The sequence below is a fragment of the Sceloporus occidentalis genome, unplaced genomic scaffold, assembly GCF_023333645.1.
Source record: "Sceloporus occidentalis isolate IW3139 unplaced genomic scaffold, rSceOcc1.0.p SCAF_3, whole genome shotgun sequence".
Taxonomy (NCBI): Eukaryota; Metazoa; Chordata; class Lepidosauria; order Squamata; family Phrynosomatidae; genus Sceloporus; species Sceloporus occidentalis.
The window spans coordinates 35,757,297-35,781,991 of record NW_028316983.1 but is presented as its reverse complement, the minus strand read 5'-3'; the positions used below and the strand labels follow the sequence as shown (position 1 = coordinate 35,781,991).

General features: G+C 39.2%; 1 protein-coding gene across 14 annotated transcripts in view; it reads right to left on the bottom strand.

Annotated features, from left to right (window-relative positions):
• The window catches only part of LOC149315753 (receptor-type tyrosine-protein phosphatase T), an 849,328-nt gene that overhangs the window by 23,170 nt on the left and 801,463 nt on the right, over positions 1 to 24,695 (bottom strand). For 9 of the 14 annotated variants that reach the window (XM_089514002.1, XM_089514000.1, XM_089514005.1 and 6 more), the window contains 8 exons: positions 20,510 to 20,586; positions 17,372 to 17,408; positions 15,577 to 15,674; positions 14,160 to 14,276; positions 11,480 to 11,634; positions 8,473 to 8,595; positions 5,061 to 5,196; positions 3,176 to 3,325 (listed from right to left, as the gene is read on the bottom strand). In XM_089514002.1, the coding sequence (XP_089370128.1) occupies positions 3,176 to 3,325; positions 5,061 to 5,196; positions 8,473 to 8,595; positions 11,480 to 11,634; positions 14,160 to 14,276; positions 15,577 to 15,674; positions 17,372 to 17,408; positions 20,510 to 20,586 (893 nt within the window). The remainder of the gene's footprint in view (positions 1 to 3,175; positions 3,326 to 5,060; positions 5,197 to 8,472; positions 8,596 to 11,479; positions 11,635 to 14,159; positions 14,277 to 15,576; positions 15,675 to 17,371; positions 17,409 to 20,509; positions 20,587 to 24,695) is intronic. The other 5 variants (XM_089514008.1, XM_089514011.1, XM_089514014.1 and 2 more) reach the window with 1 other exon arrangement.

Here is a 24,695-nt window from a genome sequence, read left to right as displayed (position 1 = left end):
AGCAAAAAAGAAGCTCCATTTCGGAGCTTCTTCTTGCGGCGCCTCTATGACGTCGCGAGGCGCCTGCCGCGGACTCGCGACGTCATAGGCGCCGCGACACGTCTGGACGCTATGCGTCCAGTACGTAAAGATGGCGGCGCCCATGTAGAAGGGGCGCCGCCATCTTGTACGTATAGGATACGTACTAGGGTTAGGGGGGTGCGGAAGCACCGCCCCTTCCTAACCCTAGTACGTATCCTATACGTACTATATGGCGGTTTGTATCCCGCCATAGTCAGTAGTTTTAAACATGCAGAAAGCAGATTTGTTAAACAGACATATCTGTACACTCTAATTGGAAATCTGTACAATCAAAGACACATGAAAAACAAAGACAAAGGCACATAATATGTAACTTTGACCCGGTACAGACTGCCCAGAAAGGGCAGTCTGCCAGTGGCCTGGTTTGCTCCACGAGGAAGCTGCAGTGAACAAACCACACGGCTTTCTTGTGGGTTCCTTTTGCGGCACCATAATGACACCACAGTGTGCCAATGGTGCACTTGCGATATCATTATGGCACCGCAACGTGCAGATGCTAGGCGTCCATCGTGTCAAAATGGTGGTGCCCATCTGTACAGTGTGCCGCCATTTTGACGTATGGAAGATGTGCTAGGGTTGCGGGGCATCTGTAAGTGATGCCCTGAGGCAACCCTAGCATGTCATCAAGACGTGCCACGAGGCCTGTCTATACTGGGCCAATGAAAGGGTTTATCTGAAAAATGCTAGCTTTTAAGTAGTTTCCAGAATCTAAGGGCAAACAGCATTCCATTAATGAAGACTCATTTGCTACTTTCTAGATTAGCTATGTAGTGAGTAGCAAAGTAAATCTTTGCTAATTTTGTTCTCATACACAAAAACAACACCAAACAAACTCATTTTTTAAAAGGTTGCTTGTATTTTTGAATTTTGGGGGGGAATTTTGGGAGCAGTTTTTTTAAAATATGTATTCATTGTTTTTGTACAAAACACTGTTTTCTGCACCCCACCCTACACACAAACACACACATATTGCAGCTGCTGATTAAAAAGACTCCCATAGAGAGATGAAAAAATGTTGTAGTGATTGACAATTTTTATCATGAAGATCAAGATAATTTCCCAGCTGGAGGCTTATAAAATCATCCTGTTCAATCTAGTGGTTCGGTGGAGGGTGGAACTTAATTTGATTAACCTGATCTGGGCACGGAAACATGATGCATTTCCCCTCTCCTTAGTAAGGGAATGAATTTGGATTGACCAGGAAATGAGACAAGCTGTTTTGTTCCTTGTGTATGTGTGTACATGGTGATGGGGAGTAGTTGTCTTCCAACTAAATTTTGACATTCAGTTTCATAGCCCTGCTTGCAGAAACACCTTTTGATTCTTCCCAGTCCATAAGGTGAATTTACTTAAACATCAATGCACAATATTTTTTAAAAAATGAATGGCAGGGGGGTCAAAATAGGGAGGACAGCCCCTTCCTTCCTTTCCTTTCTAATGCTCCGAGAAACTTCTGATAGAATTATCAATCCCGATACAGTCTGGATACATTAAGGCACTAGCATGAGCAGATGTAGTCTGCAACAATATACATAACGCTAGACTTGGTAGTATGAATGGCACGCAGATTCAGCCATACAGGAATGTCTCTGGTCTGTGCTTGATCCACAGCTTGGGTACTTCAAGATTCCAATGTGCTATAGGATCAATAGAAATCATAAATAATAAACTGCTATTATAACAGAAGCATTCAAACACTAAGGTCTGGAACAGATGGGCCAAATGAAGTCACTTCTGGTCATTTGGGATGCATGGCATTCAAACGATGCATACCTCCAAAATGCCCCAAAACTGGTCCTTTGGACTGGAGCAAAAAGGAGCTGGGATAATCCAGCTCCTGGTGGCATGGGTTGGATCCTGCAGGTATGGTCTGCTTTGGGAGCAGGCTATGCGGTCAGCATGGTCCCAACCCTCTTGTAGTCAGAACGGACTTGGGCCACTCTTTTACGCCCACCTGCTCTAGCCCTAAACACTATCAAACGGTAGATTAGTGGAGATCAAGAAATTGTATTAGGTGCCTGGACAAGGCCCAGAGACTATAATCCATGCCAAAATGGGACTGTGGAATACAATTTGGATTCTTTAATACAATTCATGGTACTGGTAGAAAAATTTGTCAGAATATGCCTAGTGTCAACAACATGCTTGTTCAATTCCAAAATATGCATTCTACATTTCTGCTCCTCCTGCCAAAATTGCTATTAATAAAATATAAATAAAACATTGACAATTATATGTCACACTTTATATACGTATCATGATTCATATATGTTATGCTATATGTGTCATGATTCCAAAGGTGCCCCCAAATCAGAGATAGTGCATAAAACTCTGCAGTAGCTACTGTGATACATGATACATTTTCATAAATCCTGATCTTGATTACTCTTTGCAAGGTTTTCTGCAAAAAAAGCTGACATGCTTGTAATGCACCTTTTATAGGATTGTTTTGTACAAAACAATGTATCAGAAGCTGTGTATTTGCTTCCCAGTGAAGAAACAAAAAGTATAGCAATAAACCAAATGTTAATGACCCTTTGAGATGAGTCGTGCTGAACAAGTCAAGAGTGGGGGGGAGTCCATATCCTATCTTTATAATGCCATTTTTAGAAGAAACAAGGTGAACTTAGTAACATAAAGCAATTTACAAACAATTTGGTGAATGGAAGCAGAACATTCTGTTCAGTGCTGTTACATTTTTGTTTCAGAGCCTGAGGCAGACATTAGTGAAAAAGTCCTTGGAACGTAAATGCTGCCTCGGAGTTAGCACTAAAAAATAAAAATAGAAATCTGTAGCAGATGTGACACATTTTGATCACCTTTTCCTCCAATTCATAGAATGTACCTTTTTGGCATTTTTGCAAATGAAGAGAAATAATACCTCTTTTTAACACTCTTGCAAAGTAATAGAACTAAGAGAAGACTTGAGAAGCACAAGATTTGAGAAGTACAAGTCTATCATATGTAAAGAACTGCTGTAAACTAATCTCAGTGGTTAATGAAAGATGAGAGACTAGAGCTCAATTGTGCCTGGGATAAAAATAATGTGATCAAGAGTTCCTATCATTATAATATATAATATATTCACTTTTACCTGAAATTCATCTTTTATCTGGCTGGAATTTGTCTGTGGATCCAGTCTGCTGATGTTGTAATAGATGGATCTGAATTCACAAACAGGGATGGCTGTGTTGCCACAAAGACATGCTTCCAGAATGGCATCATGAACAAATACATATTGCTCCTACAAAGCAAGAAGTTAAACATTCATCATGGCTAATTCCTATAGGGGCAATCTTCTATGTCCCATTTTAATAACTGAACCTTCAAAAGCCCATTTCAGAGTTCTATGGTCAATAAACAAAACAAAACAAAACCTTCTCTTTTTTCAATCACTGTTTATGAGGTAGTAAATAGTGACATTACAGATCTACAACTATATTAAAACACCTTCAGATGAATCACATTCCACCATTGTAACCACAAAACTTGGGAACAGTGAGTTCTACCAGTTGTACTTAGAAAACAGCCCTATTAACTGTAGCCTTTCAGTGGTGGAGAAGATTGTCATTGTCACCTAGGGTCTAGTCTGCACTACAGAAATAATGCAGTTTGACAGCATTTTAACGCCATAACTCAATGCTAAGAAATTCTGTGATTTGTAATTTTGTGAGATATTGAGTTTTCACTGTCAGAGAGGTCTGGTGTTTCACCAGACTACAAGTCCCAGAATTCCATACCACTGAGCCATGGCAGTTAAAATGGAGTCAAACTGCATTATTTTTACAGTGCAGATTAGATCTGAGTCACTCTTCTTCTGTTGGTCTTCCTGATATCTAGTTTTGAGATTCTTCACATTTCTACCTCTAAAACTCTATAGAGAGCGCTGAATATTATTCCACCAGCTACAAAATGATAATTAAGGGATCAATGGAGCCAATTATAAAATAGTGGAAGATGCACCTATGTTGCCATAATAAACTGGCAATTACAGATCATTTAAAAATACAGTTATCAGAATTATCAGATTGAGGGGTGGTGAGAGCTGAGCGCTCGCATGCTCAAAGCCTGTACGCATGGTGAGAGCTGAGCGTTCACAAGCTCAAAGCCCTTACCATGCCACCCGCCACCGTGCAGATGGCTCAGTGGTTGAATGAATATGCAGATATAAAAATCCCAAAACACTTCTGTGTTCATTTCACCACAAGGTGAATGCATTCACCCATTTCCCTATCATTGCCGACCAGCTTGAGAGAAGATGTTATGGGTTCTTATCCCAAGATGACTTTCTCAGAAAAGAGAGCCAACCATTGTCACCTGGGAAAATCCCTTGGAACCCCCTGATCCCTTCATGGGATCCAGCTAGGACGCAGCATGAGATCTACACCCTGGGTTTCAAGCCCAGGAGTCTCTGACTGGGAGTTCCAGTTTAACTAGGTTCCCATATACAAATTCATGCCAGCATAGCCTATCAGCTCCTGTATTGCAGATTCTTGGAGGTAATAAAGTCATTGCCTTATTTTACCAACTCCTCGGTCTGATGTCATTTAGGATGGAGGGCAGTAATAAATTGTAAGTTATAAATTATACTTTATGATTTAGGCGATGAAATGACACTTGGTTCATTTTACAATGATTAATGTATATCATATTACATTCAGGAACTATCTTAAGAAACAATTCTATCCTGTAAACTAAAGCAGGGATGCCTTCTCTAAGATGGTGCCAGAAGTATTTGATTTCTAGGTATGTGCTCTCAAAACACTTTTTTAAAAATCTGGTTAACCAGTAATTCAAGACACTTTACAACAATTAAGTATAATTTAATAAATGAAATTAGATAAATTGTCCACACGCTGTTTCTATAATAGATATACTCACGTCTCTTCCTTTTTCCCCATGAAGTAATCAACAGCCATTTGGTAGTGCTGAGCTGTTTCTTGGGAATTACAAGCAAGAAGACATGTTCTCACACCTACCTCTGTCTGCACCAAGTTGACCCTCTGGGATCGCAGCTCCCTCACACAGTTAAATATGTCCACTACACCTTCATTCTCTGCCATGTCCAGCATGATGTCAATGGCAATAAAGCACCCTGTCCTCCCAGCACCAGCACTGAAGCAGAAGTGGAAAGAAGAACAAGGCTCCAATTAATGGACCTTGTAAAGGCAGAACACTAGGAATAAGAGGTGGGTTGAATGTTGCAAATACAGCTGCCTTCCTTCGTTAGTCCCTCTTTGACTCAAAGACCAGGGCCTTTCTGCTGTGCAAGCATAGCTCTTTTGGGAGGGGAGGAAGGGCAAGGCTAGGAAATCTCAAGAAACAGACTGCAATAGATATTGAGAGTGTGAAAGAAGAAAAATAAAATAAAATGCCAAGATCATGATTACATTTCTTTAATCCCTATTAAAACAGAGATACATGTATGTCTCCAGGGTTTGAGACAACATATACAGAATCAGTTCTTTTGGTAAGCGAAGAGATAAGATGACTGAGAGCTGGGTCATGCAGTAAACACAACTGTCTCTTCTAACCTGAATGGAATAGCTGTAGTATTTAGGAGATATGACTTCCCAGTATCTATTATCTGAGGCAATCATCTTATTTTGCCTAATCACAGGGCCAGTCTTGGATTCCTGGAGATGCATGATAGATGCTACCAGCCACCAATGCAATCAAGTGGAGCAGCTTAACTGGCACATTCTGCTCTTCTCTGGCACAGAAACACAACAAGCAGAAGACCCCTACTGCAAATATAAAGCAACTATGTCAAGGAGTAGGAAAGGAGGAAGACTGCATTACATGTCAATAGACTAAATAAATGAAGCAACAGCACTGGGTCTACAGGACACAAGCAGGGCTGTTGATAATGTCGTGACTTGGTATTATCTCATTCATACAGTCACCATAAGTCAACGTGATGGCAGTTAACAACAGTCCAGAAGTAGGCAAGAGCTTTCTCTCTGATAACACTATTTTTTATGTTCAGACTGTTGTTTTATGTAAGAGAAACATTTAAACAATCAACCTGCACTTTAAAATCCTGCACTCTGAAGAGATTCAAAAGTCCATTAGATACATATCATTTGGCTGCTGATCATGTAATCTGACAGTCACTGGATGCCATTAATCAAGCTGCCCTATCCAGTATCAATCCTTATATTCAAAGACTGAGCTATAAAAACAATGACCAGATTCTAAGTCAGAGACCTGGGCAGATTCTGGAATTATCTGGTATCTATTAATCTACCATTATTATTATTATTATTATTATTATTATTATTATTATTATTATTATTTCCCACCTCTCCCTGTGGATCGAGGCAGGATTACATTAGTAAAAATAATACAATACAAATATAAGAATAATAAAAATATGAAGAATAAAATATTAGTATTGGTGTTAATACTTCCATAAAATAACTAGATCTATACTTGGATGTCTAAGGACATACTGTCATGTTTGGAAATGAAGTCTTTTTATCTCAGAAATCCTATAACCATGATGTGTTAGTAAACATGACACTGGTGTAACAGGGCAACAGGTGGCAAGATGTATACATTTGCTGACTAGCCAGTCATCCAGCTAAGGTCAGCAGTTTCTGTCAGGGGAACCCAACTTCCTAGTAACAGTACACTTGCATGTTTGATGGGCAGTCTGCCTATGCTGCTTATACCTTTGACTGACCCACAGCAGCAGTCAATGGTTCTACTAGGTGCTACTGTGCACAGAAGCTCAGATTTGTCTTGCCTCTAAATATAAGCCTTGGCCAATTTCCTGCTGTGACATATTAACCCGCAAAGAGTGGAAGAAAGTGGGACATGTTCCTTTTTTTTCTCAGAGGCTAGAGAACATTCAGATTGAACTAACTATGGCAAAGCAAATTGTGAATGGTCATGAATTAATAGTCCAGAGCAATTAAGAGCTCAAAGGGAATTATATGAATAATCCTAATGAATATACAGCCTTCTCCTCCCAACTCTCTTTCCAAAATTTTGTAAAAAATAGCTATGAGTGTTCTATATTTAGAGGAACTCTGCACTTCATAAATATTGAATGACAGTGATACTATCCAACAAAGCATTAGGGAGAATTTAGTGATTACTACTTCAGGCTGGTCATTTAAATTTAAACATAGATAAATAAAGTGAAGTAAGTGTCATTAGGTTATTAAAATTAAGAAGAAAAATTACATAGTTTGGTTCAAAATAGTTTACCTATAATTAGAGCAGAATCACTGTTGCAGTAGCAAGCATCAGTTGTGCCTACTTCCTAGGTTGCACTTTATTATGGCTAAGATGCATCTTCAATTTTCCATTCCAAAACAGAAAATTCAGATGAGTGTTTCATAATATTGGGATATACCCAATGTAAGCAGAGGCAAATAACAAATAGCTTGGGAATTTCTCCTTTCTGGTTGCATTTAAAGTCAACTCTTTTACCAAATATTTAATATGAACTGCAATGATTTTAATATGTTTAATATACAACAACAAAACCAATCAAACAGAATATTACAACCAGTTATCAAATGTATGTGCATATGGGAACATCTGATGAAATAATAAATACTACTGTTACTAAATGCTGAAGCTCAAATATTTTTCATGTACTGACTAGATATACACCACCTACCTATATACAAACATACAGAAACAATATCTGAACATTATAATGAATTCATGATAAAGTTAGGGCGTAAGAAAAAATAGTCTCCAGAACTAATTTGAAACACAATATCCAATTAACATACAGGATAAGTGTCATATTTGGTCAGTCTAAAGCTTCATCTCTAACCATATGCTTCTGGGGGAACTTGGCATGAAATAATGTTGTTGTTCCAGCTGCTGCTGTTGCTGTTAAAATTTGTATATCCCACCTTTTATTGTGGGATCTCAGGGTGGCATGCAATGTAAACAATTTAAAATACTTTCAAATTAAAACAACAAATAATTTAAAGAAGATAAAAACATATTAAACAGGACCACAGTTAAAACACTTTTAAACACATTTTAAAACTATGGAGATTATCACACCCAAGCTTACCATAGTTAAAATGCCAGTAAAATGCTCCAGAGAGGTACGAAGGTGTGATAGCCAGGTCCACTTCTGCTGGAGCATCTCCTCTCCTCTCCCATCAGCAAAGCATTCACAGAGCAGCCATTTCTTCATAACGGAAGTTCCCATTATTGAAGAAATGGCTGCTCCATTAATGCTTTGAGGATGGGAGAGGTGAGGGCACGCCTCAATTGGCTATCACACCTTTGCGCTTCCTGAGCATTTTTTCAATATTTAACCCACAATAAGTCTCCTGTGTGATAATCTCCCGTGAAAATATGCACTTGGAAGTAAATTAGTCCACAAAGGCTTTAATAGAAAGTCATGCTTACTTTGACGTCAGAAAGAAACCAATGTTGATGCCAGTCAGATTTCCAAGGGGAGGGCATTCCACAATTGTGTTGCCACAACCAAGCAGGCTCTGTCCCATGTCCTCCCACTTCATATTACCACCACTGGTGGGACACAGAAAAAAAAGTCCCTGCTGCAGACCTTAATTCTCAGGGAGGTGTATATATAGGGATGAAACATCAGCAGTATTGCAGATATGCAGTAAATGCAGTATCTGCCCCCTTCCCCACTTCTTTCACATACACAGGTAGTTTTCAGCAACAGGTATTCAAAAACATACTACCTCTGATACTGGAGGTGACAGATAGCCATAGTGACTAGTAGCCATTCATATCTTTATCTTTCTTCAATTTCTCTAATTATTTTTTAAAGCCACCAATGCTGACAGTTATCTCTACATCCTGTGGTAGCAGATTACAACTTAATACATCCACTTTGCAGAATTATAGCAATTTGACACCATTTTAACTGCCCTGACTCTATCATACAGAATCCTGGGATTTATAATTTGGTGAGGCACCAGAGCTCTCTGACAGACAAGTTGGAATACCTTATCAAACTCCATTTCCCAAGATACTGTAGGATAAAGTCATGGCAGTTAAAGTGGTGTCAAACTGCTTTAATTGTACACCCCAACTATATACTGTATACTGCCTGAAGATTACTTCAGTTTCTCTCTTTTAAATCTCCCGCCATTAAGCTTCATTTCTTCCCAATATGTGTGATTTTATATAATTCTTAGATATTTACTTACCTCTTTTTTCTAAGTTAAACAGCCTCAGATATTGTGATCTTTACTCATGGGAGAGCTTCTTCATCCCTCAAACCTTTTTGTTACTACATCTCTTTCATCTGCACAATATCCTTTTCCAGGTGTAGTGACCAGAACAGGACACATTTTTGCAGATCTAGCTATAGTTGGGATTGGTATAAGGGCAATATGATAACTGCAGTTTTAATTTGATTTCTTCTATAATGAGACCTATATGGAATTTGCCCTTTTTTCAGCATTTTGCACACTGGGACAACATTTTAATCACAACCCCAAGACTCCATTTTAGGTTTGTCTTCTCTAGCTCAGACCCATGAACATGACGTTGGGATTTATTTTATTTTATTTTATTGCCCCAGTGTATCTCACTTTACATTTGCTTCATTGAACTGCATTTGATCTTTCTGTGCACACTCCCTAAGCATGAAAAGATTCCTTTAAAATTATTTGCTGTTGCTTAAAAATATCCTAAAGCATTTGGTGTCACCAGCAAAACTGAGTACTTCATCTCAAACTCCAGATCATGTATGAACAACTTAAATAGCACCACTCCCCAGACAAATTACCTATGGGGAGTCTTTTTTATTAGGTGTGTGTTTTGTAGTTTATTTTTCTATCATTATGCTTTAAATACTTTTATACTTGTTAAATCAATGTCACTTTAATAATGATTGGTTCTTTTTAATAATGGATAAAATAACGATTTGAACCATTATTTAAAAAGGACCCTTTTCCTAACAATTACGATAATGCTTCCATGACGAAAACATTCCACTTTAATAGGGCCAGGTGCGATCCCGCCAGGGGGTTCCCATCACAGATTGGTGAAGTTGGGGCAACAGGAGCATAACGAAAGCCCAGTTATGTGATAAACTCCATTGTATTTTAACCTTTTATTTGCTTTATCCTCTTTTAGCTTTGTTGGGCCTATATCCATGGGCAGAATACCATAGGTCAACTGTCAATGGTTCTGGCCTTCCCTCCTGGGCCAGTGCAGCAACAGGTGGGTGTTCACACACACACACACACACACACACACACACACACACCACCATACTATAGAGCCACTTCTGCTGTGGTGCCCCTTAACTGCTACCGCCACCATGTTCTCTCTGATGGCCTGCACAGTAGCCTATAAGGCAAAAACAGGGTGCTTGGCTTCACCCATGTGGCCATGTGCTCCTTCTATCATTCAAGACTGCAGTTGTGGCCTTAAGAGGGAATGAGGCAGTGGTGGCACATAAGGGGGCATGCAACCAGTTTAAAAAGATTAAGGACCTTTTGGGCTGGGATTGGGTCAGAACTGCTAGATTGGTGTCTCATCTGGCCAATCCCAGCCCAGGGCGATTGGCCTACATCGTTCATACAGGATGACATCAAGCTGGAGAGAACACCAACTTTTTGGTCTATGCTACAGCCCCATTGAAAGTCACCTTGGGTCCCATGTTGGAAGTAATGTGGAGTATAAAATAAATAAATAGTTCATTTATGGGATCTTACTGTTTACATCCCACCATGGCAAAAACTGACCATTTATTCCTCACTGTTCTTTTAAATGTTCCTAATCTGTAAGCATGATTTTCCTTACATTACATGACTGCTCTTTCCTTGTATCCTATGGAGCCCTGGTGGCGCAGTGGTTAAATGCCTGTACTGCAGCCATTCACTCGAAACCACAAGGTTGCGAGTTCAAGACCAGCAAAAGGGCCCAAGCTTGACTCAGGCTTGCATCCTTCCGAGGTCGCTAAAATGAGTACCCAGATTGTTGGGGGCAAATTGGCTTACTTGCTAATTAGCTTACTTGCTGTTCACCGCTATGATCTTTGGAATAGCGGTATATAAATAAAACAAATTATTATTATTATTATTACATCTCAATATGCAACTGTAACAGTTTGTGGTGCATTGCTCATTCTGGTTCACTACATATCACACTCAAAATCTATGCAGCTGGTAATATGTGATAGCAGTAACACTTGAGGAACATAGATATATTCTATATATTTGTGCCATACCATATTTTTCATATAAACAGTACCCAGCAAATGGGGCTATGTGAAGGCAATGCAGGTTGATTTGTGGTGGATCCTGCTGTAAACAAGTTTTAGACAGCACAACAGTCATTCCTACAGCATAAGACAACAGAATGCCTGCTGGGCTAAGGAAATAAGCACAACTGGAGAAAAAAGATAAAAAGAAATAAACAAGCTGTATACCTGCAGTGCACAACAATAGGTCCTGCCTCCGGTGGATTGAGAAACTTCACTTGTCGAACAAAGCCCAAGAGGCCTGTGGCATAACAAGGAACCCCATGATCTGGCCAGCTGGTGAAATGGAACTGCCGAATCTCTCGGATTTCATGGTAGCCTTTCTGAAAAAGATAAGAAATCCTCTATTTTCCATCACAAGGCAACAACAACCATTTTGTTATTCATTCTTTCCCCCTACCCAACCATTTCTTTACTTATATCTTCTATCTATAATTATACTACTTATACATTTCAAACATAACCACATACAAAACACACACACACATACACACACACACACATTTGCATCTGGATGTTCCAAGACAGAACAAAATTAATATACCGTTGGGATGACTCCAGGAAAGTTATTTCTTTGAACCACAGTTCCCAGATTGGTGACTGAGATCCAAAAAAAGATATCTTTTCTCAGCTCTGAAAAGAACAATGTATTTTCACCAAAAGGAAGTGGAAGGGATAAGAATACCCTGAATAATAATCAGTGGGGTGTAGTGGTTTGAGTGTAGAACTAGGACTCTGGGGGTCAGGGTTCAGTTTCCTGCTAGAACATGGAAACTTTCTGGGTGACCTTAGGCGAATCACACTCTTTCAGCCCCAGAAAACCCCATGACTGGTTTGCCTTAGGGTCATCATAAGTCGAAAACGACTAGAAAACATACAGAAACAATAACTAGAAACATAACCAAGGCTTTGTTCAGGGAAGTAGATGACTGCTGGGAAGATGATATAGGGGCTGTACAGACCAGCATCTTTGGCTGGCCTGGTGGTGGAATCGGGTGTGGCATCTACACAACGCACAACCCAACTCCACCCTCAGGCTGGTGTGATGCAGTGCACTGCACCACACAGCACATGGCATCACAGCACTCCTCTAGTGCTGTTTCTAGAAGACGCAGCACCAAAGAAGTGTTATAAAGCTGCAACACCGGTGGTTACAGTGACCTTTCCAGGATATAAAAAGGAGCTGCTTTTTGCAGCTCCTTTTTGCACCATGGAAAGGCCAGATTGGGGCCGTGATGTGTGGTCACTGCGGCCCCGATCTGACGAAGGCAAAGGCAGCTGTAGGCCGCCCCTTTGGGGTGGTCTGCACAGCCTCTAAGGCTTTGTGTACAAAATGATGATGAAAGTGTGTCAGCATTTCTATCCTAGCCATCTACTCATTTGTACTGTTTTTAAATATTGTAAACCTCCTTGAGTCCCAGTTTTGGGCAAAGGGTGGGATGATAATAATAATAATAATAATAATAATAATAATAATAATAATGCTCATTAGAATGTGAGTTTGGGGGAAATAACAGGAAGGTACACCTCTCCGTTCTAGGTAGAGTTGTTATCTCTGCCTTATAATGTGGTATCATGCTCTAGAAGGCTACAACTGGAACTAACAGTAGCTTGTAGAGCAACAATTCAGAAAACCCTACAGTGGTGAAAATTGTAGTTTTGATCTGGTGGCTTTTTTAAAAAAATGTGTCTCTTTTTAACTTTTTTGGCTAAAATGTATTTTAGTTTATTTTTTAAAAAAATGTTTTGAATTATTTTATTGGAGCTGCCTTGGGGCCCTTGGTAGGAGAAAGGTGGGATATAAATTGAATAAACATATTAACAGAATTGTATAAATAAAATATTATTTTGTATTAAATTATTTTATTTTTTCAACATTGGACAGGTTCTACATTTTATTTTTAATATTTAAAATAAGTAAGTAAATAAGTAAAACTGAATAATTACCGTTCCCATCATCACAGAGAATAGTCTCTCCCCGTCTCTCCTTCCCTCCCTCTGTCTTAAAATTCTTAAGTGAGGAAGATTAATAATGTAGGTGGTGATCTTGAGCAAGAAAAGGTGTTGAATGGCACTCACTTTGAAGAATGCTAACATGGAGACACATTGATTCCCAAGATCTTTTGTTTTACTACTCCAATACTATGGCAAGTCCACCAGTAGAATTATAGAATCCTACAAACTTAGAGTTGGAAGAGACCACAAGGATTATCCAATCCAACCCCCTGCCACACAGGCATACACAAAGCACTCACAACAGATGGCCATCCAGCCTCTGTTTAAACCTCTAAGGAAGGAGACTCCCACACACTCTGAAGCAGCATATTCCACTGTTGAACAGCTTTTATCATCAGGGAATTCTTTCTAATATTTAGGTGGAATCATTTTTCCAGGGTATGAGGAAAATAGTGCTCTTCTACTAATGTTCCTTAGCACTTACCACACACAGACACATCAAGCAAGATACTACTGCATGCCAGTGGAATGAAAGGCCCTGTCATTACAGTAATGATGAATCATTAGTGATAACATGTGGCAATGACTACAGTGACAAAGGGAGTTCCATCTGTGCAACAAGGGCTAGGACACCTTGGTGTGCAAGTCTGGAAAAAGCAGGTTGTAGCACAAAATGTTTGTCATAATAAGATGCTGACCACTGTCTTTGATTTTATGACGAATAGCTATTGGTAGACTTGTCCTTCATGAATTTATCTAATAATGTACATCAATAATTAGAACTGGTGGCTGCATATTGGCCCAATATTAATTGGAATGAATTATATGAAGAATTTGACTAATTAGCAAGAGAAATCATCCAAGAGTGAAGGGACAGTCAGTATATTCTTACCTTTTGGACTGTAAAAGTGCGTATGACATACTCTGCCAATGGCTCTGTCTCAATTAAAGTGACTTTGATGTCTCCATATACTTCTGTATCATCAGGCCAGTATCTGACACACTTCACCTAACACAAGAAAGAATGTAAGGTGAATGCTAGTCCAAGATGTAAATCAAAAATGTGCATTTTTGCAAATCAGAACTACATGATACTTTCAATGTATCCTAGCTCAACTTGCATTAGTTGAGCTAGGATCATGCTGCATCATTTGAAAGTGGTATTGTCTCTCTACACCAAACAGAGAACACCCTATATCAAATAGGGTACTCTCATACTAAGGACCAAGAACTATTTTATCTACTAGATATAGAACAATTAGCCTGGATGTCACACATGTAGGAGTTCCTGGTTCAGAAATTTGTGAAGTTGTATCCTAGATAGGTATGTACAGGCTATAGACAATGTACAAAAGTAGTAAAAATTTTTTATTCAAAGTAGTATTGTGTATTTTATGTGTTGTTCTTTTATGACTTTGCATATCCCTCTGAATCAGGTACCCGTAGGCCAAAACAAGTTGGGCTTTTCTACTAATAAAGCAGACATTCTTTTGATCACTCTGAGATTATAGATAGAATCATAGAAAATGTATGAGATATGACTTTTGTTTCTTGTATGAATTCTCTTGGATGCTTTCTAGTTTTTGATTCTTTTTCATGTTCATGACTGGTCATTCACCAGTTCATTTAATGATTCACTTGTCTGACCCCCCCCCCTTTTTTTTTTTTGCACACTGTGTAATTGGGCTGAAAATTACTTGTGTGTGTGTGTGGGGGGGTAGTTCCTCATGAAATTCTCTCCCTTGACTTCAATATACATAAATTGGTCTAAATCCAGTGTACTGGTAGTGGAGAAAAATAGGATGCTTAGAGGAGTTCTATGGGATTTTTAAACTGTGCCAATGGTAACACATATATACACCAGCAAAGCACATTGAACTACTGGGCAAGATATTCCACATCAGCAGTCATATTCCACATCACAGTCCACTCTGTGGGGGAGGTTTAGCACATGTATTTGTGCGCATTTTTGTTTGTTTGTTAGAAAGAAGAAAGACAAAGAAACAGGTTTAAAATGGTACATGCAAAAACTGCATTGTAGCCACCCATTGAGTATGGGCTAAATCTAGGTTTCTACAAGCACCATTTTTTCATTATGTGAAATGACAGTGTGCATGTTTGTAAATCTTAATTTTATGGCAAAATAGGTTAGAAATATATATATTTTAAAAATATCCAAATACACACTTTCTTGATTTTTTTTAAATGCAGAATAGTTCAGAAATGGGATGGGACAGACACCAGAATAAATCAATGCAAAACTGACATGGACTACAACATATGAATGAATGCTTTCACACACATCATACCCTGCCAACTTCCACTAGGTTGGTGACCATGACAACACTTGCAGAGTTCTCTTGCCAGACCATCCTCCAAAAATCCTTCACTGTCTCTTGCATTGGTCCTGAAGAGCATAAAAAGTGTGAGAGAAAGGACCAAAGGGTTATTGCAGTACAATTCATTTATTATTTTTTTCTTTACAACAGATATAATAATAATAATAATAATAATAATACATTTTATTTGTATACCGCTTTTCCACAGATCAAAGCGGTTTACAGCCACAGAAAACCATTACAACCATAAAAAACCATTACAAAACATCTCTAGATAAAAGCCCATTTATACAAAATTTAAAACACAGTCATACAGCAAGGTAAGGCAGGGATATGCCACATATCCTAGGGATAATGGTTTGGTCTTTGAAGTGAGAGTTCCTGGATCCGGCTCTTGAATCCAAGAAGCCATTATAAAACAGTAAGTATGGCAGAGCGATATAAGCATCGATAACCTGAAGTCCATATTAACATTGGAGAGAACCATGGAAACTAAATGACTCCTCAGTTATAGAGAAATATATATATACCATGCTATGTCTGGGCAGATTTGTTACTAGATACAAATGAAGACTATGGAGATTATCACATGAAGGCACTTACCACACTTAAATTGTTGACAAAATGCTTCAGAAGTGTGTAGGTGTGATAGCCGGTCGCACCTCTGAAGTGTTGTTGAGGTGTCCGACTCCTCTCTCATTGACAAAGTGTTCGCAGAGCAGCCATTTCTTGAATAACGGTAACTTCTGTTATTCAAGAAATGGCTGCTCCACTAACACTTTGTCAATGAGAGAGGAGCTATTACACCTTCATGCTTCAGGAATGTTTTGCCAGCGGTAAGCCTCTGTGTGATAAGGACCTATGTTTTGAACATAGCCTCGATTGTTGGCAACTATTCGGTGATAATTTATCTGATAATGCCTTGAGACACTTCTTATGTACTACAATTGTCCCAGTTTAGTCAGGTAACTCTACACTACTGTTGACTTTAAAATGTCTCCTTCCCCTCTTCCAATTTCTTCAGTTGCTGGAAGCTCTGGGTTTGCATTCATTTCAGCATTGTTAAATTTGTACTCAGAGGAAGAGAAGAAGGGAAGAGGTTTCATCTTTTCCAGTCAGAATATGAGTAAAAGTAAAACAGAAACCCTTTTGGAGTAAAACAGCTTATGTTGTGTGAACCCAAATGGCTTTTTTGTAGTAAACAAAAGAAAGACCTGCTTTGAACCTTTAGAAGTATGGATTCTTTCTCAGTCTCCTTCTCTCTCAGGCTGCATCTGCTCTGCAGAAATAAGGCAGTCTGACACTCCTTTAACTTCCGTGGCTCAATGCTATTTAATTCTGGAATCTGTAATTTGTTGTGTAGTTTGTCTTTGACAAAGAAGGCTAAATATCTCACAAAACTACAAATTTCATGGCAGTTAAAATGGTGTCAAATTGCATTATTTCAGCAGTGTAGATGTAGCATCACATACAGATTTCATCTTGGATGGATTTTAGAATCTCCTTCCACCTGTAATATCCCTAAAATTGAATCAATAATCTACATAAGCATTCCTGAATTGGGGGGAAAAAAACCCTCTCCTTCCTTCAGTTCCCATTTTTATTTGTTTTTATGAGATTTACATAAATCTTACATTTGGAGATTTATTTTTACTGTTGTTCTTCTCTCCCTTCCCTTTCCTTTAGATTTACTAATCCTGTCTGTGGGATACCAACACTGCAAAGTGCAATAGGAAATGCATAGTAAAAGCTACTCTGCACTTACCTTGTGTTGCAATGTAATGGTGAGGCCGATGGTATCCCTGAAAAGAAGGAAAAGACAAAACATGGCTCTCCATAACTTACTGTCTCAAACTCACACTGGACATGCACTTGCTGTTAGATCCTTTCTTGGTACTATATGTATCCATGATCAATTAAAAAAATCGGAAGAGAGTGGATTACATTTCTTGAGGCTGTTTGACCTTGAGTCCTAGTTTCGAAACAGTTCCCAGAAATGGCGCCCTCTGGAACCTGATGGGAACGCTATGCGAACGCTCGGTGGCGGCGGCGGCGTTCCCTGTGCGGTAAACTAGCATTCTGGGCCCCATCAGGTTCCCATCACGCTCCATGCGCGGCCCTGCTCATGCCCGTTTTAACGCATCAGGGAACGTTTTATCCCCGGTGCGGTAACCTTCCATGTCTCAGCTGGAAAATGGCCCAGGCCCTATAAGAAAGCTGTCAAAGCTCTAATCTGAGCTGGCATGCTCATGATTGATTTTCCAATCCGCCATCTTCTGCAGCTTGGTAGTGTTCAAACAAGACTGTCATTACACACCATTTGACAATAGTCCTCTGTGTGTGTGTGTGTGTGTGTGTGTGTGTGTGTGTGTGTTGGGGGAGGGAATCTATCTATGAAGCATTTATTCAGTAGAATTATTTAGAGTGGGGGATTCATCTAATTTTTTCTAAACTTACAAGGAATATAATTTATTGCCAAAAGGGGGATAATGACTTCCTCAAAAAGGAAGTATGTGATATATTTCCAGAATATATACCTAAACTGCTTTCACTTTAGGAAGCCTTACTTATGTACTTACTCATTAACAGAATGAACATGGAGAAATCTGTGTCCTCTCATCTAAAAACACGCACACATCTGTTTCTTGTCAAAACTAAATTAGACATCACTGATTTTTAAAACTGTGTGGGTTGTTCTATATTACAAATGGTTTCACATTCCCTAAATTGAAGGATTTCTAAATACATTTTGATATAATTAAGGATTAAAGAGCCTTACATTAAAAATAAGATTGCTGTTAAATACTTTGCTAACACTTAATATAGTTTTCATTTGTTATGAATCCCACACGTCTGTATTAGTGAGGTGGAGAGTTTTTAAACAGATATCTACAGTGGTCCCTCTGGATTCGTGGGGGATACATTCTGGGTCTCCCTACAAATCCAAAATTTCAGAAATATTCAAATCCCATTGTTCCCAATGGCATTACTGGGGACAATGGGACATGACTGTTTGTGAAATTCCCTCCCCCCCTTCCCTCCCCCTCCCTGCGGTGGAGGTGGCGGGTCATGAGCATGCTGGGCCCCAAGTGCTGCTGAGAAAGAGAGTCCTTATGGCTGCCAGGGCCGATTATAAGCCCTAGCCACCTGGGCTCTGATTAAAGTATCCAGCACTGGAGGGAAGATGCCAGTAAGGGAGGGAGGGGGAGGAAGGTAGCTGCGGCCTTGGCCTCGCAAATGACCAAAACGCGAGTGTCAAGGCTGCGAATACGGAGGGACCACTGTATATTCTTCTTTCCATTCTTTGTATCCACATACCCAAAAGCATCCTTCCTCCTTTAGTACACTTACTAGCTGAACAGACCGCCATTAAGGGGTGGCCTGCAGCCGCTTCTGTCTGTGCTGGATTGGGGCTGCAGCAACCACACACCACAGCCCCAATCTCTCCTTTTTGTCCACGGAAAGGGTGCCATAGCCATCGGTGCATGGCTTTTCCACTCTCCTTTGGTGCTGCGTCATGTAGATCCATTGCCAGAGGAGCACCGTGATGCTGCATGCCATGTGGAGTGGCGTGCAGTGTTACACCAGCCTGGGGGTGAAGTTGGGGCATGCATCATGTGGATGCCACACCTAGATTCTATCCCCAGTTTGGCCTTAATGGTTGGTCTGCCAAGCCCCTTAGTTGAACATATATTCCATGAATTCACAGCCAAATTATGCATTAACAGACACTGAATTTCTACTTCTGATTGTTTTCCTGTTTTCTGTAATGTTTGAGAAGGCACCACAGCTCATTGAGAGGGTTGCTAAGTTATCAGCTTCCCATGTCTTTAGGTTGCAGAGCCAAAACCTGAGTCTTGGGGGTGGGAACCTTGTGAAGTCACTGAGATAGAGCATGAGTGATGATTTCAGAATCATCTATGTGACTTATGTGACTTGGCATGGGGATAGAGTCTTGGTAAAACCCAGAAAACTATATAACACAGGAAGCCTAATTCAGAACTACAGGGATGATCTTTCAGTGGAAAGTCATTACCAGCAGTCTGCCACTATTGCTATCCTTTCTACTAGGGCACAGATCCTGTGCAGGTATATCTAAAGCTGTACACAACAAATAGGAAAGTTTTTCAGGCTCTATGCTGCAGTAAAATTTACTGCAGCCCACTAAAAGTGTTTTTTTTTCTTTACGATTGAGGCCAGGGCTCATAGAACAAACAGCCTCTTGGGTCTACCAGCACTCTACCTACTCCCTTGCTCTAAGTGGTGAAATGGGCCCAAATACATAGAGCCATTAGTTCTCTCCCCAGTTCTGTCATCTTCCATTGCATGTGGCTTTTTGCTATGCCAATATTACAGGAATGTGAAAATACATAGCAATTCCCTGTTACTTCAGCTGGTTTTCTGAGATCTGGCAACACTATTCAGTGGTATAGTTTTTATTATTCCATCTTGGGCAATATTGTCTAGTCTAACTAGAAACAGCCCTCTACAGTCTTTTCCATCACCTGCCTCCTGTTCATTTTAACAGAAGATCTTGGGGATTCTTGGGCATTTTGATACAAACCATGCACTCTAGCATTGAACTATGTCCATTTCAAGACCAATTCACCATAGTGTGGACAAAGATGGAAAAATTATCATTTGGAAATTACAACTCCCATGATCCCCAGTTTGTAAGTCTAACGGGAACTGTAGTCCAAAATGCAACATTTCCAAGCTTTTGTTAGAAGACAAGAAAGTCACTAAATCTGCAATGGATGTATGGCATAGATTTCATACAACATGCAAACATTATGGAATTTGGAAGATTATCACTCTTTCAAAGGTCAGGATCCTTTTGAATGCAGAAGAAGCCTGCTAATTTATATCCTTTTAAAAAAACCAATTGTTTCATTAAACTTACATCTATGTAATTGGCATTTATGTAATCTGAATGAGGATCTCCGTCCAGTAACTGCAGCCTTACCCTTGAGTGATCATCTGAAAATAATTAAGAAAAAATGTCTTATTGTTATTTCAGTCATGGAGCATTCAGATAAAATAGGAGTGGCAGAAAGACAAAAAGAACATGGAACATTCAGGCAAAAAGTGTTTGCAAAATCCTGACATATAAATAATTGTACACATGCCTGAACTATTAATAACATTATTCATTTGGACTGTAATCTTTATCACATTTATTATTTCTTCTTGGTTATTAATCCTCTTAACTGAATTATGTGGGGGAGGAGACAGCATTCCAGAACACCAAGGAGAAACACCAAGTATTCTAGCATCAATGATACAGAAGAAAATAGGGACAGTAGCACCAATGATACAGAAAAAAATTAGCCAAATGTATATGAACCCAACACTGGGCAGGAAAACAACAAGGAATCAGCTGAAGAAGGGGGTCTGTGGTCTTAGATTTTATGCACTAATTTACAGAGAATGGCAAATAAACAAGATGAACTGGAACTGTTAATGCAGAAACACAAATATGGTTAATATGCATGCCTGAAATCTGGTGGGATAAGTCTCATGATTGGAATGTAAAAATGGCATTGAAAAAAATTCTAAAGAAATTAGACCATAGAGGAAAGAGGGAGAAATAGCATTCTGTGTTAAGGACATGTACAATTGAGAGAAGACCCATGACTTCAAACATGGAAAAGAAATTAAGGTCAAAAGAGGTTAGGAGTAAAGGGGAGCAAAACATCAGTGACATCACTGAGGTGGTCTATTACATCTAAGACAGAATGAAGACTTGGATGATGCCTTCCTAGAACAAATGACCATACATTTAAAAATGAGAGATAAAGGAGCAGTGGTGGACTTCAACCACCCTGAAATTTGTTTGAAATCAAACTCAGATAAGAATATCAGTGCCAACAAATTCCACACTTGCATTGAAGACTCTTTTCTTGTACAGAAGGCGGAGGAGGAAACAACAGAATTGATTGTTTTGGATTTAATCCTAACAAATGATGAAATGGTCAGTGATATGGAGATAAAAGGTTCCTTGAATTGAAGTGACAATGTTCTCCTGAGCTTTGTTATTTAGAGGAAAGGGAAAGCCAAACAATCAGACACACACTCTGGATTTTAAGAAAGCTGATTTCAGTAAGCTGAGGATGAGCTTACTGGATGAGATCCCCTGGTCAGAAATGCTCAAAGGGTAGGGAGTTCATGCTGCATGGGAGTTTATCAATTCTGAGTAACTGGAAGCAAGTTGCAAACAATTCCAATGAGAAAGAAAAATGGGAAATGTTTAAAGGCAATAGGCTGGATGTACAAAAAGTTTTTATATGAGTCAAGATTTAAAAGAGATATGCAAGAAATGGAAGAAGAAGGAAATACCCCCAAAATAATAAATACAAATGAATAGCCATAACATGCAGAGAGAAAATCAGAAAAACTAAATCTCAGAATGAGCACAAGCTTGCTAGAGAAGGTAAAAATAATAATTAAAAAGGTGTTGTTGTTTGGCTGTGTCTGGAGCAGGAGAAAGAACAATGAAACAATAGGGCCACTGCATGGAGAAGATGGTAAAATGTTAATGGGGCAGCAAGAAGGGAGAACTGTTCAGTGTCTTCTTTGCCTCAGTCTTCTCCTCATAGAAAAACAGTATTTTACCTATAGTGGTCCCTTTGAATCTGTGAATTTGACTTACTGTGTATCATCATGCCCCTTATTAAATGGTAATGATGTGAATGCAGACATATCAAAGCATACACATTCATGCCACCACCATGTAATAATATGGAACTTGATTGTCTGCATTTTTTCATATCTGCATGGGGTCCCTGAAATGAACCCCTGCAGAGCTTTCACTATAGTGAAAATTGTATAAATATGTGTAAGGGGACATCAGTACAGAAATGGTAAAGACGTAGGACAGAAATACATAGCTCCTCTAAATGAATACAAGTCTCCAGGGCCAGATGAAGTACATCCAAAGGTTTTAAAGGAAAAGAAGAGGTCCCAGCAGCCTGATGAAGGATAGATGTTGTTCCCGTCTTCATCCACACACACACACAAAAGGCATGCGGGGGGGGGGGGGGGGGCAACCAAGCAACTACCTACCAGTCAACAAGGTTGGTGGGGTAGCTAATATTCTACATGATAGGATCAGAATTCAAGATGGTCTTGATTCCATTTTGGAGAGCTGGGCTAAGACTAATAAAATAAATTTAAATATGAATAAATATAAGATATTGACTCAGGCATAAAAAATGCACAGTTATGCACCCATAAAGAGGATCTGGGATCTAGATAGATCACAAGCTAAACATGAGTCAGTAGTATGATATGGCCAAAAAGCCAATACAATTCTAGGCTGCATCAACAGGACTATAATGTCCAGATCAAGAGAAATAATAGTAACAGTCTATTTGATTTTGATCAGGCCTCACTGGGAGTACTGGGAGTCCAGACTGAGGCACCAGATAATGACAAGCTGGAGCATTCCCAAGGAGAGTGACCATGATCATAAAAGGTCTGGAAATCAAGTTTTATGAAGAGCAACCTAAGGAGTTGGGTATATTTAGTATGAAGGAGCAAAGACTGAGAGATACAATAACCATCTTTAACTATTAGAAGTAATGTGATTAACTATTTGATGTAATGTAATGTAGAAGATGGAGTGACTTTGTTTTCTCTTGCTACAGAGACTAGAATACCATCCAATTGATTCAGATTACAAGAAAAGACATTCCATCTAAACACTGGGAAAAATGTTCAGCAGTGGAACAGATTGCCCCAGGGGATGGTGGACTCTTTTTCTTTGGAAGCTGCATGGCCATCTCAGGAATGGCTTGGGCTGTATCCGCACGGCATAAATATTCCAGTGTGATGCTGCTTTAACAGCCATGGCTGATTGCTATGGAATTCTGGGAACTGTTGCACCAGAACTCTCTGACAGAGGAGACTAAATGTCTCACAAAACTACACAAAACGTTAACTCACAAAACTCACAAAACTCTAACATGGCTGCTAAAGTGATGGCACACTGGATTATTTCCTCAGTGCAGATGCATCCTAGATAATCATGGCAGTCTCTTCTAACTCTATTCAATTATTCTTCCTGAAATTGGCATTTCCTTCAAAATGCATCGTTTTAGACATGAACTTTGGTGGCTAAAAGTGGAATCACTTCAGAGAAGAATATGAATCACAGAAAAGTATCTCAGTGCCAGAAGTCTGAAATTTTTACTAGTATTTACTGCACACTTGGAAAAGCTAAGACACTTATTCTTAGATATTTTCAAGGGTAAAGCAAATGAAAGGCTATGAAAATTATCAATGGCAGAAAAAAAGATAAATTAATGTAATGAGAACCAATTTTTTCATGCAGTTTCAATGACTGTATGATATACATTGACTTTAAGAAGAGGGTCTGACTCTAGGCTTCCTCTCCAGAAGAATGGGTACAAGAAATAACAGGGGAGAGAAAGAGCAAGATTAAGTGTGTGTGTGTGCATGTGTATTTTAAATTTGTTGTTGTGTACCTTCAAGTAATTTCTGATTTATGGCAATCCTAAAATGAACTTATCACAGGGGTTTCTTGGTACAATTTGTTCAGAGAGTGTTTGCCTTTGCAATTGCCTTCCTGTGAAGCTGAGACAATGTGATTTGCCCAAGGGCATCCAGTGGGTTCCTATGGCTGAATGAAGATTTGAACCCTGATATTTCAAAGTCTTAGTCCAACACACAAACCACTGCACCGGCTCTGTTATATATATTTAATAAACATATGGATATGGAATATAACCTCAAGTATTCTAAAGAAATAAGGGATCACAAATGAAACATTTGTGAGAACAGACCATATGTTATGGAAAGGGTTTTTTTTTTGTGAGAAAATAAATTAGAAAATGCATGGTTTTTCCCTTTTTTTGTGTCTCTGGGTTTAAAGAGGTCACCATGTTAATTGCTCTTGCAAAATCGCTGCATGTTCCATCTCATATGAGGTTTCACCTCCTGTGGAGATCTATTTTGTTCTAAAGTGTGAGTGACAAGAGGCAGCAGTTTGCTTATAAAACAAGGCTAACAAATATTAACAATGATAGCTCAGTCTTCAGAATGTAATGAGGCTTTTTATTCATTTT